Below are 16781 nucleotides of genomic sequence, written 5' to 3'. Positions count from 1 at the left end.
CTTTTTTTAAAATATATTTTATCGATTTTTACAGAGAAGAAGGGGGAGGGGTAGAGAGCTAGAAACATCAATCAGCTGCCTCCTGCATACCCCCTACTGGGGATGGAGCCTGAAACCAAGGTACATGTCCTTGACCAGAATCGAACCCCGGACCCTTCAGTCCATAGGCTGACACTCTGTCCACCGAGCCAAACCAGTTAGGGCTCAAGTTTACCTTCTGTAGGGAAAGGATTTTGGGGACTGAAATTCTTGGGGAGAAAGGGGACCAGGGGAAATTTCTCTAAGTAGATGATGGAGTAGGTGGCCCCTTGCCAGAGCTCAGTGAAGAAGTCTGGAGGTGCTCAGCTGGCCGTCTGGAGAGTGAAGGGCTGGGTAGATCAGGTTAAGTCCCAAGGGAGCCCTGCCTGAGAATCCACAGGGTCCAGGCTGGGTGTTGGGGGGTAGGCAGTGCTCATGGTGAATGGCTAAGTCAACAGAAAGAGCAGTGAGACAACCGAGTGCAGATTCTGGGGCCAGTGCAAGGGGGGCTGGATACCAAGGAAGGCAGATGGACAGTGGCAACTGGCTGCCCTCTTCCCCTATATATAGACATTCCTAATGAAAGCCCAGCAGAGCCAGGCCAGGCTAAATAAGGCCTCCCCCAGCCAGGCAGCGGGCCAAGGTGCAGCAACAACTAGGGGATTCCAATGTGGACACAACCATTAGAACCAGTTGATCCCTTTGGAACAGAGAGTGTGGAACTCTCGGCAATCATTTGTTCATTGATTTGCTCTTTCGTTTATTCAGGGAAATAGGTAAGGTCCAAACTCAGTGCAGCCAAGCAAGGTCCTACTTACCCCTGGTCAGACTCAAGTACAGCTCCAAGCATCACCCTTCATGCCTCCAGGCCTTTACACATGGTGGGTTTTTTCTTCCAGGACTTCCCATCTTCCCTTTCTTCATCTACCTACTTCCCTATCATCTTTCTCAGTTTTAACATCACTTGCTCCAGGATCACTTCTCCCCTACACCCAGGCCAGGGGGGTCTCCTCAGTCATAGCACTGAGCATGCCACATAATCACGACCTGCTCCGAGTTCCACCAGAGACGGTGTCCTGTTCACCATTGCATTCCCCAGCACCCAGCACTCGTTCAATAAAGTATTGTAAGGATAACTGAACTGAATGGCATCTGGTTCAATATAAGGAGGAAGTTCTTAAGAGTCATGGTTGAACAACAACAGGAACAGGCAACCTCAGGAGGTAATGAGCTTCCTGTTACTGAATATATGCAAGCAGAAATTTGATGACCTTCTCTCAGAGACGGTAGGAAGACACTCATACAGAATCTAAGAATAGTGGAGAATACAGGACATCCAGAGATCTCCTTGTTCTGGCCCTGTGTGTATGACCCAGGGTAAGCCCCTTCCGTTCACCAATCTGGAAAATGAAAGTGCTAGTCCAGATTTCTGAGTGACCTTCCCAACAACCCATGGTTTTTGCTTTGTATCCAGACTAGGAGGCATATGCCAAAGTACAAGTTAAGATTTAGCCAACATTTGGCGAATGCATGAGTGCTGAATGAATGAATGAACTGTGCTTTTTTGCCCCAGCACCCTGCTGGTAAGCTGAATGAAGACTACTTAGAGCTTTGAAATTACACAGACTTGGCCTTAAATCCCAGCTCCCCTGTTTTCTAGCTGTGGACTTGGGGAAACTCAATTTGCCTCAGTCTCTTCATCTTTTTAAAAAATATATATATTTATTGATTTCAGAACTGAAGGGGGGGGAGAGAGAGAGAGAGAGAGAGAGAGAGAGAGAGAGAAACATTAATGAAGCGAATCATTGATTGGCTTCCTCCTGCATGCCACACACAGGGATGGAACCCGCAACCTGGGCATGTGCCCTGACCACGGAATCAAACCTCCTGGTTCATAGGTTAACTCTCAACCACTGAGCCACACAGGCTGGGCGTCTTCATCTTGACAATGAAACAGTATTGTCCAGTAACAAACAACCCCCTCCCCAAGATGTTGTGAGGTGAGATGTGACCTCCTGTAATGTGCCTAGAATAGGATGTATGACGCTATGGAACCTCAAGAAATGGGAGCCCTGCCCCTTCTGCACGCGGGGAGGGCAGGGAGTGTGTTTTCCACCAAATCTGTTTCCCTGGACTCCTCTCCTGTGCCATTCAAAATGCATAGGGACTACTGCCTGGCTTTATTTGTTCCCTAGTATGACTAGCGATATCTGCCCTTTTAGGCCCTGGTAGGGCCTGCCATCTGGGCCTTCTGACAGGCAGCAACAATAAATTCTCAACCTGCTGCTGTCCTCTGGATAAAAGATAAAACAGCCCTAACCGGTTTGGCTCAGTAGATAAGAGAGTGGGCCTGCAGACTGAAGGGTCCCAGGTTAGATTCCCGTCAAAGGCATGTATCTTGGTTGCCGGCACATCCCCAGGGGAGGGTATGAAGGAGGTAGCTGATGGATGTTTCTCTCTCATCGATGTTTCTAACTCTCTATCCTTCTCCCTTCCTCTCTGTAAAAAAATCAATAAGATATATATTTTTAAAAAGATAAAACAGCCCTCCAGCGGAATTGCTGACATCACCCTGCCTGCTTCATGGGAAAAGAACAGGATTCGGAACTCAGGAGGCCTGCGCTTCGGAGCCCCGCGCTCAAACCTCTTGGCAAGCTGTGTGGCTGGGCAACAGTCTTTGGGTCTGTTTCCCCGTTGGCCTACTTCTATGTGTGAGGCTCGCGTGAGATTGTAAAAGTCTGTGAACGACGCAGAAATGAAATCATGTAACTGATCATTTCCAAGTCCGTGTTCTGTGCCAGGCACTGGACTAGGGAGGGTCCATACAAGAGCTGCAAAATCAGCACTGGTGTTCATTGTTCCTGTTCTATGTAGGAGAAAACCTAGGGCCAGCAAGGTCAGATTCCAACCCAGATCACATGTCTGCTCCTGGCCTCAGTGATCCCACCGGATAGATGGGCTTCCACCGTCTAATGCCTTAGGAGCGTGAGAGCGCCGGTTGGGAACTGGGGTAGATTGGGACCGGCCTGGGTCTCCGCGGAGGGTGGGAGGGCTCAGGAGGGGTGCCCCGCGGGCTGGGGCTCGCTCGGGCCTACCCAGGATTCCAAGTCTTCCCGGAGCGCAGGGCTCGGATTCCCGGCGGCTCCGGGCGGGCGGGGCGGGGCGGGGGCAGGAAGCGGCGGCGCGGCGCCCGGAGCGGCTGGGCCCCGCGGAGCCCCGCCGGCTCAGGGAGGCGCCCCAGGCGGCCCCCGGACCCCGGGGAGCGGCGCGCCCCGGAGCTCAGAAGGTAGAGACGCACCAGGGGCGAGAGAGACGCGGGAAGGTCCCGGGGCCCCCGGCGACGCGGGAGCGGGGAGGACGGCGGGAGCTGAGTCTTGGGGCTCCCAGGACCCGGGCGGGCTGGGGCGGGTGCTCCGCGGCGGCCTCCTCCCCGACCGGGGCCCCGCCCCTCCGCGGGGGCCGGGCCTGACTCCCGCCGCGCGGACCCGGGCCGGCGTCGCCCGCAGGGTGCCATGGCCTCGCGGCTCCTGCTCCGGCTGCGGCACGCCCTGGCCAGCGAGGGCCCCGCGGAGGCGGCCGCCGGCCCCGAGGCCGAGCAGTTCCCGGAGAGCTCGGAGCTGGAGGACGACGACGCCGAGGGCCTGTCCTCCCGCCTCAGCGGCACCCTGAGCTTCACCAGCGCCGAGGACGACGAGGACGAGGACGAGGAGGACGACGAGGTGGCCGGCCCCGACCCGCTGCCCCTCGGGGACCGGGCGTCGGGAGAGGACGCAGGCGAGTGCGGAGGAGGCGGCGGGACCCCCGGAGCGCTACTGGGCCCCCACTCAGTGGAGCCCCGAGAACGGGGGCTCCGAGTTGATGCTGCTAAACTCCGAAATGTCGGCGCTTCTTTAAGGGTCCCAGCCGCCACTTGGTGTGTGGCCTGGAGAGTCACCACGCCTCTGACCCAGGTTCCCCTCGCGGTGTCCGGTGGGGAGTCACCCCATCTCAGGGTTGCTGGGCATCCATGTACAGTCGGGGATAGAAATGTAATGAATGCGCTAGGGATGTTTGGGGTGGAGATATTTATTTAGCGCCTACTCTCTGCCAAGCACGGCGTTTGGCATCCAGCCTCTCTCTGGCCCTCAATTTCCATTTATGACGAATGGGGATAAAGCTATTGTCACCTGTTGGGAGGCGTGAGGTCATGGCCCATGGTGTATGTCGACCCCGGCCCCGGCCTATTGATGTGACTGGTCATGTGCTCATGCAGAACAGAACCCCTCTCCTGACGGGCAGCGGAGCAGTCAGCTCCTGGCACGGCAGTGGCAGGATTTTTGGAAGAAGTCCCGGAACACCCTGGTGCCCCAGCGGCTGCTCTTCGAGGTGACCAGTGCCAACGTGGTCAAGGACCCCCCTTCCAAGTACGTGGTGAGTGCGGGTCCAGGAACCCCTGGTTGTGAGTCTACAAGTCTATCTAAGACAAAGTAGGGAAGATTCCAACTTCCTGGCCGTGTAGTTGTAAATGGCTGCCCCCATTTTACAGACGGAGAAACTGAGGGCAGAATGGGGATGTAACTTGAGCAAGTCCTCAGGGAAATGACAGCTTCTTTGAGACTGAGTAAAAAAGGATTGCGGGCCTGTCTCCTCTCCTGGTTTTGAAAATAAGAGAACTGGTGTGTGTGCCCCTACGCACACCCCCCAAAGTTTTGCAAAATGTAGCAAGATGCAAGGTACAGAGGGAAGAATATTATCTGGATCAGGTTTGAGACCCAAGTGGCATTGGTTAGTGTTTGTTGTTGTTGTTTTTTAATGGGTTTTGGATGCAGAACTTGATTTAAATCCCAGTTGTTTGACCTTGGGTGAGTTGTGTAACCTTGATGACCTTTTCCTCATCTATGGGAATAATGCTGAGAACAGTCACAGGAATTAAATGGGACAGTGCCCAGAAAGCCCTTAGCCCTGTGCCTGGCATTATGAAGTGCTCAAAGAAAATGTATAATAAAATAAAAAATTAGCTCCCTTATTATTACTTGCCTTTGGATTGAAAATGCCTGGCATCTAGGGCCTGTTGTGGCCTCCTTACAACCCCAGGTCAGTCAGTTCTCAAGCACCCATCCTGTAGAGAATAATCTTGTTGTAAGGGCTCCATTTAGGGCGCTTTAGTGAAGAGCAATGTGGGGGAGAATCTGGAGTCCCTGTTTCTTCTCTGTGGAAAGGAGAAACTGACATAGAAAGTGAGGTCTGCCAGGTCTTCTCTCGGCCAGCCTGAAACTCAGTCTGACCTGGCTGTTCCTGGCGGCCCCAGCTCCCTTCCTCTCACTTCCCTCCTCCTCACCACCCTCCTCCATTTCTGACTCAGCAGGAAGGGGGCCTGGAGCCCTGTCCCACATCTGGACCTCTCCACCCCTCCCTGCTGCTATTAGTAAACAAGGGCCACACCCACGGGGTGACTGCCTCGATTTGAGCAGGGATTGATAATCAAGTCTTAAGTGGCAAAAGTCCTGGCCAGGCATCATGCATAGGAAGGGGACCCCAAGGATCAATTATCAAGGAGCAGCTGCGAAACAAGGCAGTATGGGGGTGACTCTGGGAGGAGAATGACAAGATAGAGCAGGATGGCCAAGTATGCCCTGCCCAGTGTCTGGGGAAACAAAGCACCTCCTTTGTCCAGAGGGGACCCTAAATTCTGATTGAACTTCTCCTGGGGGGTTAGAGCTCAGGCTGTGGAGTTAGGTCAGCCTGGTTTTAAATCCCAGCTAGGCCATTTCCCAGCTGTGTGACTTAGGGGATGTCTTTTTATGTTTTATTTTTTAAAATATATTTGTATTGATTTCAGAGAGTAAGGGAGAGGGAGAGACAGAAACATCAATGATGAGAATCACTGATCAGCTGCCTCCTACACGTTCTCAACCAGGGATTGAGCCCAAAACTTGGGCATGTGCCCCAACCAGGAATCAAACTGTGACCTCCTGGTTTGTAGGTCCATGCACAATACAGATGAGATAATGGATATAAAATGGTTTGGTGCCAAAAAAATAAAAATCAAAGCCAAAGTAACATAAGGGATCATTATAGACCAGTTCTTACTGAAGTGTGTTCTACAGAAAATGGGTTTCCTGTCCTAGCCGTTTGGCTCAGTGGATAGAGCAGGCTGAAGGGTCCCAAGTTCCACTCTGGTCAAGGGCACATACCTCGGTTGCAGGCTCCACATCCCTGGACCTGGTTTCTATCTCTCCATCTCTCCCCCACCCTTCCACTATCTCTAAAAATCAATGGGAAAATATCCTCGGGTAACGATTAACAAAAAAAGAAAACAAGTTTCCTGGAATGTTAATAACTATTCACTAAAAGAAAGATTTTGCAGTCATTATGTTTTGGGAATGCAGAGTTGAAGAGTAAAATAAAATTTCTTTACTGTTTGACATTTTAATCCTTAATATTAAAGTATACTGTGAATCTTTGAGAAAAGGATAGAACAGGCAAACCTAATTGACCAGAGGTGGCTATAATACTGGTAGTTTCACAGAACAAATTCAAGAAAAACATCTGGGTTCGTTGTTAGTATGCCTTTAACATACTAAAGGAGGTTTCCTAATCCCCTTTTTAAACCTGTTGGCTTAGCATTCTTATAGATTAATCCATGTTTGGGTTCTTAGACCTGGGGGAAGTCTCATGGTGATCTCCTTCAGTGTTCTTCCCCAAACCACGATTCCAGTACCACCTTCACAATTCTTGTCCCATCTGAATGCTGCTTGTACCAGTCTCTGTTTAACATTTTTATTTAAATAAATCTTTTTCTTAAGTAAGTTTAAAAGACATAGCATACTGTATGTGGAAAGCTTCACTTGCCATAAAGAGAAGATACCCGTAAAAATAAAAGCAGTGAAAAAGTCATTAAGCCCTGTCTGGATGCTGTTGCCTGAAGGCCCTGACCCAAGATCCATTTCCTGGTTCTTTTCTGAAAATGGAGCCGAGACTGTGAAAGTGCTCAATTTGCAGTCAGAAAGAGTCAAAGAGGACTAGGGGGGAATCACCTCCTGCCTGTGATTCAGTGTATTTACTCCAGCACATACCTCCTAAAAATCTCAGGACTAACATTTGTACACATCCCACACCTGGGTAAACACTGACCTGGGCCAACACGTCATTCACTAGAGAAGGAACTGACTGGAGGGGGACTGCCTTGGCTGACGTCACTCGGTGAGGAGTAGCTGGCCTGGGGTGAGAATGTGAGTCTGAGCCCAGTGTACTTTTCACGTGGTCATTCCTGGGGTGTCTGAAGACCTGTCTTCCAGGTCTGGGTTGGAATAACCTGGCTAGGGATATGGGAGCTGTGTCAAGAGTAGAACAAAGCTCCTAAACGTTGGCTCAGAGGCTGAGATTGGCCTGGGTTTCCACAAACCCCTGGTTTTCCGGAGGGGCTGTCAGAAGAGCTCACTGCCCTAATGGAAGGGAGTACTTTCTGGAAGGGGCAAAAGGGCAGCAGCTCCAGGCACTGAAGTTCATCTTTGTCTTTCTCTCCCCGTGCTGCCTTGGGCCTGGGTCATTTCAGACGAGCCTCAGGTAAGATGGACTGGGCTCCCTAGCTGCTACCCCAGCAGCTCCCACCTTCCTGGGCCCAGTCTTAGGGGTAAAGGGAAAGGGGGGGCAACAGCTGGAAGTGTGGGTACGGGGAAGGAAGGGGCCCCTGGACAATTTGCACCTGCCCTGACCCCCACCCTCCCTGCAGCTCTACACCCTCGCCGTGATGGGGCCAGGGCCACCAGATCACCAGCCAGCCCACATCTCTCGCCGTTACTCAGACTTTGAGCGGTTGCACCGAAACCTGCAGCGGCAGTTCCGGGGCCCCATGGCTGCCATCTCCTTCCCCCGTAAGCGCCTGCGCCGGAATTTCACTGCAGAGACCATTGCCCGCCGCAGCCGGGCCTTTGAGCAGTTTTTGAGCCACCTGCAGGCAGTCCCCGAGCTGCGCCATGCCCCAGACCTACAGGACTTCTTCGTGCTGCCAGAGCTGCGGAGGGCACAGAGCCTCACCTGCACTGGCCTCTACCGTGAGGCTCTGGCGCTCTGGGCCAATGCCTGGCAGCTTCAGGCCCAGCTGGGCGCCCTCACCAGCCCAGATCGCCCTCTGCTGACCCTGGCTGGGCTGGCTGTGTGCCACCAGGAGATGGAGGACCCTGGGGAGGCCCGGGCATGCTGTGAGAGGGCCCTTCAGCTGCTGGGGGACAAGAGCCCCCATCCTTTGTTAGCACCCTTTCTGGAGGCCCATGTCCGGCTCTCTTGGCGCCTGGGCCTGGATAAACGCCAATCAGAGGCGCGGCTCCAGGTCCTGCAGGAGGCAGGCCTGACCCCCACGCCACCCCCCAGTCTCAAAGAATTGCTCATCAAGGAGGTACTGGACTAATCTTGCCTAGACTTAAGGTTACCCTGGGGAGAGGCACTGCCCCAGGATGGCAGCGGTGGGGGACCGATGAGGGATGAGGACCTGAACAGCAGCTGGGAACCCCTAGGAGTAACACAGAATTTGTAGCAAACTGAGGAAACGTGGCTCTTCTGTTGGGCTGGGGCCAGGAAAAGCTTTGGCTGGGGATGTCTGGGACCTGGGATGGTGCAGGGAGGAAGTCTGGTGCGCTCTCTTCAGCAAATGCACAGCTGGGGGCTGTGCCCCAGGCCAGGGTCAGTGTTCCCTTTTCCTTGGGCCTCCAAGCCAGTGAAGGAGCCGAGTAAGGGCCAGGACTCTGGAGTCTTGGAGTTGATGGCTGGAGGGAGGGCTGCAGGTCTGGCCCAGGGAATAAAGGCCAGCAGGTCCAGTGGTAGCAGTCTCTTTATTGGGTGAGGGACAAAGCCCAGCCCTCAACTGTAATTCCTGCCTCGCCTCAGGAGTGGGGGGAGAAGGGAGATCCTTGAAGCCCCAGGCCAAGCCGGTACCTCTGGCTACAGCTTGCTCTCTGTGACCGGGGGCTTCACTCGGATCACGCCCTCCTGGGCACAGGATACAGCCAGCACCCCGTCCCGACGCCACAGCTGCCCACGGACCAGCCCCCGGGAGCCACCTGCGGGTGAGAAGGGTAAGAACAGCCTTCTCTCTCCTTTAGCACAGCCAAGCGGGCTTCTTAAGAAGGGTGCAGTCCAGGTTGGGCTGCCCCACACAAGGGCACACTGCGTATTGTGCCCCTTTATGAGCCTAATGTGTTCAGTCATCATCCGGGTAGCCATGGGAACCCCACAGAACAGTTTAAAAGCACTTTACATGTCCTCAGGCTTCCTCACAATCACAGAGGGGGAGTTCTGAGAACAGTCTCCGTCAGTAGCTTGGCTAAGCAGATCTACCGACCTCTGGCCACTTGTGTTAGGAAACCCATTAGTTCCCTTTATAATAAATCAACCAGTCCCTCCAGGCTGGTATTATATGAAAAGCATCCCCAACCCCCAGGGGACAAAGGAGCTCAAGGGAGAGGACCTGGGGCCATGAAGTCTGGCCACCCCTTCCTCCGCACCTGCAGATTTCCTCTCCCTTGTCAGCCTCGGGCCTGAGTTGGTGTTTATAAAGGGAGCTGCCGGGCCCCTTCCATGTAGTACAGCTCACTTAGTCCTCACAACAGCCAAGTGAAGAAGGGTTTGTCCCCTTTTCTGGATGATGAGCTTAGAATTCAGAGAGGCTCAGGAACTTGGCCGTAAGAATCAGGCCAAAACCAAGTATCCTAACTTCAAGGTTGTTGACCCTGTATTGTGATGCTATTGGTACTTTTTGTTTGTTGGTTAGTTTGCTTGTTTTGTTTATTTTTGATGCTATTGGTACTTAAGAGTCCCCCTTCCCTGAGTATAAAGAGCCCCTTAAGTTTTGTCTCTGTTTTACAAAACAGTTTTCATTTGAAAAGTACTTCTTTGGAAAGGAATCCAGGGCCCTGGCAGCAGACGTTGATGAATGAGCCTGGGATTCTCTGTGTCTCTGATGAGGAGTGTCCCAGCAGAGGTTCCTTTATAAACTGTAGAGTGCCCTGAGCCAACCAGGTTAATCGGCAGAATCACTTAGGGAGCTTCTTTAAAAATATAGTTTCCTGGACCTCTTCTAAGACCTGCAGAGTCAGAATCTTAGAATCTGAAAATCAATTTTTAAAAAGCTCCCTGAAGTGGCCACCAGGTTTGGCTACTCCTCTAATACAACTCTGTTTATTTAAATGGGGAAACTGCCCTGACCCGTTTGGCTCAGTGGATAGAGTGTCAGCCTGCGGACTCAAGGGTCCCAGGTTGGATTCTGATCAAGGGCATGTACCTTGGTTGTGGGCACATCCCCAGTAGGGAGTGTGCAGGAGGCAGCTGATTGATGTTTCTCTCTCATCGATGTTTCTAACTCTCTATTCCTCTCTGTAAAAAATCAATAAAATATATTTTTAAAAAAATAAATAAATGGGGAAACTGAGGCTCGGGGAGGAGATAGGACTTGTCCAAGATCAGACAGAGATTCTGAAGTGATTCTGGGACTAGAACTGGGGTCTCTGAGATAAATTAGACCATATTCCCAGCAGTTACAGAAATTAAGAGCTGATTATGTGTCCCGTCCTCCAGCCTCACCCTGTTATTTTGAAGATAAGGGTGCCAAAGCCTAGGTGGGCAGGAGAGAAAGTGACCTGTGCAGTGCCCCATAGAATGTGGGTGGGGAACAGCATGACCCAAGAAAGCAGGCTCCCTGCCACCCCAAGGCCAGTGCCCTTGTCCCCTGTGGCCCCACACTCACCAGCCCAGGGGCTCTCACACTCATAGAGCATCCAGTGGTCAGCTCGGAAGGGGGCATGGAACCACATGGAGTGGTCCAAAGAGACCATGAAGTGCACCTTATGCTGACAGTGGTGGGGCAGCAGTGCTGTGCTCAGGAAGGCGTAGTCCGAGATGTAGGCAGCCACGCAGCAGTGCATCTTGATGTCGCCCTCCCCTGCAATAGGTCCCGGTCCCATCAGCCCTGGGCTCCTGGCCTCTACAGCTCAGGACCTGCAGGGAGGTGGGGGAGACAAGGGCTGCCGTGCACAGCTATGCAGACTGTTCACTGCACGAGGGCACCTGGCCCAAGGTGTATGTGATGGGGGAGAGGGAGGCAGGGATGGAGCCCTCAGTCCCCAAATCTCCCACACAGGCACCTTAAGATTAGCAGTGTGCCTGCCTTCCCCAGAAAGGGCCTACATTAGGATTACAGTCACCTCCCATTCTCCCCATGCAAAGGCCTAGTAGGGCCCCGGTGAGAAGATGAGCCAAATTCCCCATCATGGGGATGAGGAATAGGCCCAGAGAGGGGAAGTAACATGCCCAAGGCCACACGGAGCACATAATATGCAGGCCTAGACCCCTGGAGAGTGTTCTCTTCCAGTCCAGGAGGTCCTCTTACCAATATAGCCCTTGGCTCGCACCCAGAACATCTGTTTGGGCTCCATGTTCTGCAGCTGGCTCAGGCTGGATGGGTTTACTAGCTTGATCTCAATGGGCACATCCTGGGCAGCAATCCGGTTCAGGCCCACTCGGTACTTCTCTTGGAGGTTAGGGTCCCTGAAAGTAAAGGGTTGAGGGACTTGAGGAGACCCAAAGAGAGGGGAAGCTTATCTTCGGAACTGTTTATTCTGACTCCCCTCCTTCCTCCAGAAGGAGTCCAGACTTAGCCTGAAAGTCTCCCTCTCCTCTGGCAGGCAGGAGCGTCAAGTATTTGAAGCCATTCTTTGCCTCTTATGAGCTATGTGGCTTCTGCATGTTAGTAATCTCTCTGAGCCCATTTTCCCATCTGCAAAATGTGGATAATGACAGTAACCTACCTGATAATAAACATCGTGGAGAAGACAAGATAATGCATGTAGTCATGAGGTGCAGCCCAATATGCACCGTTCTAAGCATTTCACCCACATTAACCCATTCCTCACAACAACCATGTGAGACAGCTGTAATGGTCGCTCCTCCCCACCCCCCCCCACCCCCCCCACCCCCCCGACTTGATGACATGAAATAAGCACAGAGTCCAAGTAGCTTGCTCAGGAAGTAAAGGCAGGCTTTGGGTCCAGGCAGTCTGACTCGGGTCACACTCTTAACCACTTCACTATTCCAAACACTTGGCAACCAGGCTGCCCAACTGGGACTGAGTTACCTAACCCTAAGCAATTGGGAACACTGTGTCCATGGGGAAAAGAGCCATTTCCAGGGAAGCCCCTTCACCCAGTAACAGCCACCACCCTAGTGTGCACCAGGATTTCCATTTTCAGCCCTATCCTCTCAAGCACTGTCCATAGAACCTTCAGGCATGATGGAATGTTCTGTATCTGCACTGTCCACGGTGGTAGCCACTAGCCACATGTGGCTACTGAGTGCTTGCAATGTGGTTAGTGTGGTTAATAGTGAGGAACAGAACTATTAATTCTACCTAATGTTAATTAATTTAATCCTGTGTAGCTAATGGCTTTCTTACTGGACAACACAGCTCTAGATTTAGGGACCTTTAAGAACATTACAGCAAACATTTTTAAGCTCCGACCGTAAACCAGGCTCCAAGCTTATTCCTGTCAGTCAACTGTATAACTACAATTTACTGAACACTTAAGTGCCTTATTTTATAATTGAGGGCACAGGCTCGGAGTGGGAAAGCAACTTGCCCAAACTCACACAGCTAGCAGAGACAGTCTAGATTTGAACCTAGACCTTTCCCAGGTTCAAACTCACATCTGCCCCATCACACCCTGCTGCCTTCCCAGCCAGCAAAGACCAAGGCACTCTCCCTCATACAGCTGAGAGGTAGGCAGGGCAGAAACATACATTTTTCAGATGAAGAAGCAGGGCTCTGAGAGGCTGGGGAGTTGGGCAGAGTCCCAGAGCAAATGGGCACTAACAGAGCACAGCCCTGGCCAGAATCCATGTGTCTGTCCTGTCAGAGGCCAGAGCTCTTTCTCTTGCCCTGGCATTTCCCCGACTTTATCAACTGTGCTCTAAGTAAGAAATATATTTTACCAGGTGACATTTAAGATATTTCACACACACTAAGGCAAAGGCAGCAGGAACCCTCACCCTGCCAGGCATTACCTCCTAGGCTGCCGGATCATGTGACCTTGAAGGGGCAGTCACTCAGGGACTAGAGAGGTGAGTATTTGCCAAGTAGTTAAAAAAAAAAAAAAAAAAGGAGTTCAATATTTTAACAACCAGTAAAACCACTGTACCTGAATTGGCTGAATTGTAAGCCCGCATTTTACATCCTGACCCACACACAACTGAAACTAACCTATCACAAAGGGATTCTTACCCTTACTATACACAATACATTCCGATATCATCTTTCCTAGTCCATATTTTGAAACAGTCAAGACGCACTGAAGGATTCCATGACCCATGAACAGGAAGCAACTGCAGTCTGAACACTGTCCTGAGCCTCCCGGTCTCTCACCTTAAGTACTGGTCAATGAGGGTCTCGTAGTCAAGCAGCTCTTCCGGTGGGGGCACCGAGGGCATGGAGAACTGGTGCTGTAGGGGGCTGGGCTGGGTCTTCTGGAAGGAGGCCTGGCAGATGAAGATGGGCCTGCCATGCTGCACGGCCTTCACTGAGCGCACTGAGAAGCTCGCCCCTGTTCGCGTCCGCTCTACCTGGTACAAAACTGGCACCTTCGGGTCCCCTGTAGGGGGCACAGGGACATGGTGAGGCCGAGTGAGCCCCACAGGCCCTGTCATCATCACCATGGCTGGACAGGCACCTCTGCTACTCATTCTCCATTCCTTTTCTGCTTGGTCGCTACTGACTGAGGCCTGCTAAGGCCCATGTACTGCAGATACAGAGAGAACAACAGACCCTGTCATAAGGATGCTCCCAGTACAAGTGGAACTCTTCTTTCTCAACAGCGCAGAACAGAAGGGACATTGCCAGATACCCTGCATTCAAATCCTAGCTAATTAGCTGTGTGACCTTACCAAAGACACTTAACCTCTCTGAGCAGTTTACCCATCTATAAAATGAGGATCATCATGGTGTTCATACCTCTCAGGCTTTTTATAAGAATGAGATCATAATTGTAAAGTGGTTAGCATAATATCTGGGACACAGAAGGATTGCAATATCAAAAGGTTAGCACTTTGGAGTTTGCAACCAAATTGAAGAAATAGAGGACACTTTTGCTCCCAATTGGCTTAAAGGTAAGAATGCAGGGTAAGTATTCAAATACTTTATAGCAATGACTGTCAGGGAGGGTCCAGCAATAAAAGAATGGGAGTGAGGGGAATGGGGATATAATATGAAAAGATTTTATATATATATATATATATATATATATATATATATATATACACACACACACACACACACTATATTTTATATTTGTAAAAGGAAGGGGAAAACCTCACTATTGTTTTCTTAATATGAATCTCATATTGTTAAGTTTCATACATTCTTCTCAGCTGATGGGACTATGCAGAAGGCAGTGTGACTCTTAAAATTGGGGACATCTGCCTTAGGAGTGAGGGAAAGGGAGGGATAGCAAGTGAGATTTTTGTTTCTCAAAGGAGGGCCTGGGTTTTAAAAGATTACTTTCTTGCTCCTTTAAGCTGCAAGCAGCTGTTGAGATCATCTGGAGAAAACACACTTGTCCCGCCCTCATCCATTTTTCTGATGAGATGAGCAAACCAAGCCTCAAGGAGGGGGGTAACCTCGCTCAAGGTGGCATGATGGCTAATTAGTACTGAAACTAGACCCACTGTCTCTGGATTCCCAGGCTGGTGCTCTTCCTTCTCCAAGGCAAGGTGCCTACCTCCACAGTCCTAGCAGAGGTTACCGCACTGCTCAGGATTCCAGCATAGTACTTACTAGAGGTTTGAAAACAATGAACAAAAGACCCACTGGAGTAGTTAAGCCAGTGTTGTGTCTTTTGGGGCCAGATGACAAGCAGCTGTGAGGTCTAAGGCTCTTCTTGGCTCCACCCAGGCCTTGTTCCTCTCCAGGCTTCCCTGTGGGTGGAGATCAACTAACTCCCTCCCCCACTGTCTCCTCCCAGTCCTCTCTCTCCCCTAAGTCAGCCCCCCAAGGCCAGGAAGAAGTGGCTGCTGGGCCTCCAGGGCTGGGTTGGGGGCAGGGAGGGGTGCTTACCTGCCCGAACAAAATAGCAGTGCAGGGAATGCACTTGAATGTCTTCACTCACAGACTTGGCTGCAGCCACCAGGGCCTGCCCCACGATCTGACCCCCAAACAGCCGCTTGGTTGTGGGTATCCAGTAATGCCTTCCTCTATGGGGAGAAAGAGAAAGCAGGAAAGACTTCAAGGTTGGGCCAAAATCCTGTGACAATCATTGAGCTTCTAGTGCAGATCTCGTAACTTTATTGGACTTTGGGATCCTTTTGAGAATATGGTAAAAGCCCTGGACCCTTTCCCCAAATATTCTTACATCATTCTACATGACAGCATACATCTTCAAGGCCTTGGGGATTGCCTAACCCTTCTGTGGACTTTAGGATGAGGAGCCAACCCCCATATTTTAGTAGAGAATAGGGATCAGAGAGGGAAGGTGACTTTAGCAAGGTCACCCAGGTAAACATTGCTAATCCTTTGCAGTAGCTGGGTCTTTTGACCCCAAGTCTAGTATGTCTTCACTGCCCATACCAGGGTAAGGCAGAAGCCTCTGACGGCCTTGGGACTACAATGAGCCCCAAGAGCTAGGGTGGGCTGCATCAAGGCCTGCCACTTACACCCCCCAACTTTGACAACCCAAGAACTAGGTTTAGAGCTCAAAAGGCCCTCAGTCTTCAAGTGTAATCCCTCCAGTGTGCAGATGAGAAAACTAGGGGCCCAGAGGTGAAAGGGGCTTGCCGAGTGCATGAACCTTATGGAGGCTGAAGGGTTTGGGTCTCTGGCTTTCCAAGGCCTAAACCAGCTAGGCATTTTAATATAGTGCATTGTAAATAGCCCTCCAGGAAGTTATTTGTAATTTCTTAAGTAGGGGGAAGAGAAGTTAACACCCCAAAAAGCTCCCAATAAGCCAATAGGAGCCTTGGAGGCTCAAATTGTAAAATCCCCAGCTGCAGTCAAGAATGGAAGGTGTGTGGGGAAGGAAAATGGCTCAGGCCTCAGGATGAATACGGAGCTACCACACCTCAAGTGGTGGTGGGGATGGGTTTTGTAAGAGGGAAAGGATAGTGAATATGCAAGGAGCTGAGGGTACGTTTTAAACCTGATTAGCCCTTGGACTAATCGCACCCCTTTTTAGACTGGTTCCCAGAGACATGGGAAGCTGCTGAGAAGGATATCTAAGGTCACCACTTTATTTGCCCAGACGGCCAGGGCCTCCTGAGGGTAGCGCTGCGCAGACCCGGCCTGGAGAGGGAGTAAGCCCAGGCAGCTAGGGCAGCTGTCAGGGACAAGTTCTCCCCCAATGGCGACAGAGCCTGCATCCCACGCAGAGCCCATCTTCTTCCAGGAGACTATGAGCAGAAGGCTACGGGGTGGTGCAGTCGAGATCAGGTGCATCTGTCCCAATGCGGGGTGCGGGCCAGATGCGGCAGGCTACCTGAAGAGATCTTCGTCCAGCGGCTCGAGGTTGAGCACGCTGGTGACCAGGACGCTGCGAAGATCCCCGGGGGAGTCGCCACCGCCCTGCCCATCCTCCGGGGCCTGCGGGGACGACATGTCAATCACTTGCCGGAGACTGCGCTGAACCCGACGCGCGGAGACGTGTACGAACTGGCAGATTCCCGCAGATCACTCCAGTAACCGGAAGTCTGCAAGCCCTGAGAATAAGGGATGCAAATTATGATTGGACAATGCTCCTGTCAGTCTGCGGGTG

At 51.7% G+C, this 16781-nt stretch overlaps 2 protein-coding genes across 2 annotated transcripts; one reads left to right on the top strand and one right to left on the bottom strand.

The window, feature by feature from the left end:
• The first annotated feature begins 3236 nt into the window (after positions 1–3236).
• SNX21 (sorting nexin family member 21) lies at positions 3237–10408 on the top strand. The gene is made up of 3 exons (XM_070420846.1): positions 3237–3792; positions 4271–4428; positions 7730–10408. Exons 1-3 carry the CDS (start codon positions 3531–3533, stop codon positions 8402–8404), a joined length of 1095 nt encoding a protein of 364 aa, XP_070276947.1. The 5' UTR covers positions 3237–3530; the 3' UTR covers positions 8405–10408.
• On the bottom strand, positions 8807–16686 carry ACOT8 (acyl-CoA thioesterase 8). The gene is made up of 6 exons (XM_070420847.1): positions 16506–16686; positions 15092–15228; positions 13406–13631; positions 11378–11535; positions 10736–10930; positions 8807–9053 (listed from the first exon to the last, which is right to left on the bottom strand). Exons 1-6 carry the CDS (start codon positions 16622–16624, stop codon positions 8935–8937), a joined length of 954 nt encoding a protein of 317 aa, XP_070276948.1. The 5' UTR covers positions 16625–16686; the 3' UTR covers positions 8807–8934.
• Positions 16687–16781: the final 95 nt, after the last annotated feature.

This window comes from Myotis yumanensis, unplaced genomic scaffold, assembly GCF_028538775.1.
Source record: "Myotis yumanensis isolate MYYU_CA2020_CCGP unplaced genomic scaffold, mMyoYum1.0.hap1 SCAF_7, whole genome shotgun sequence".
NCBI lineage: Eukaryota > Metazoa > Chordata > Mammalia > Chiroptera > Vespertilionidae > Myotis > Myotis yumanensis.
The sequence above is the reverse complement of the archived record's forward strand: the minus strand, read 5'-3'. Positions and strand labels throughout refer to the sequence as shown.

Bases quoted from the DNA above. Each gene is read 5' to 3' on its own strand.
- ACOT8 (XM_070420847.1), bottom strand. From the start codon at position 16,624: ATGTCGTCCCCGCAGGCCCCGGAGGATGGGCAGGGCGGTGGCGACTCC. The intron at 15,229-16,505 runs GTAGCCTGCCGC...TTCTCCCCATAG, and splicing joins CTGGACGAAGATCTCTTCAG to AGGAAGGCATTACTGGATAC. The intron at 10,931-11,377 runs GTAAGAGGACCT...GACCTATTGCAG, and splicing joins GCGAGCCAAGGGCTATATTG to GGGAGGGCGACATCAAGATG.
- SNX21 (XM_070420846.1), top strand. From the start codon at position 3,531: ATGGCCTCGCGGCTCCTGCTCCGGCTGCGGCACGCCCTGGCCAGCGAG. The intron at 3,793-4,270 runs GCGAGTGCGGAG...GTGCTCATGCAG, and splicing joins GGCGTCGGGAGAGGACGCAG to AACAGAACCCCTCTCCTGAC. The intron at 4,429-7,729 runs GTGAGTGCGGGT...CCCTCCCTGCAG, and splicing joins ACCCCCCTTCCAAGTACGTG to CTCTACACCCTCGCCGTGAT.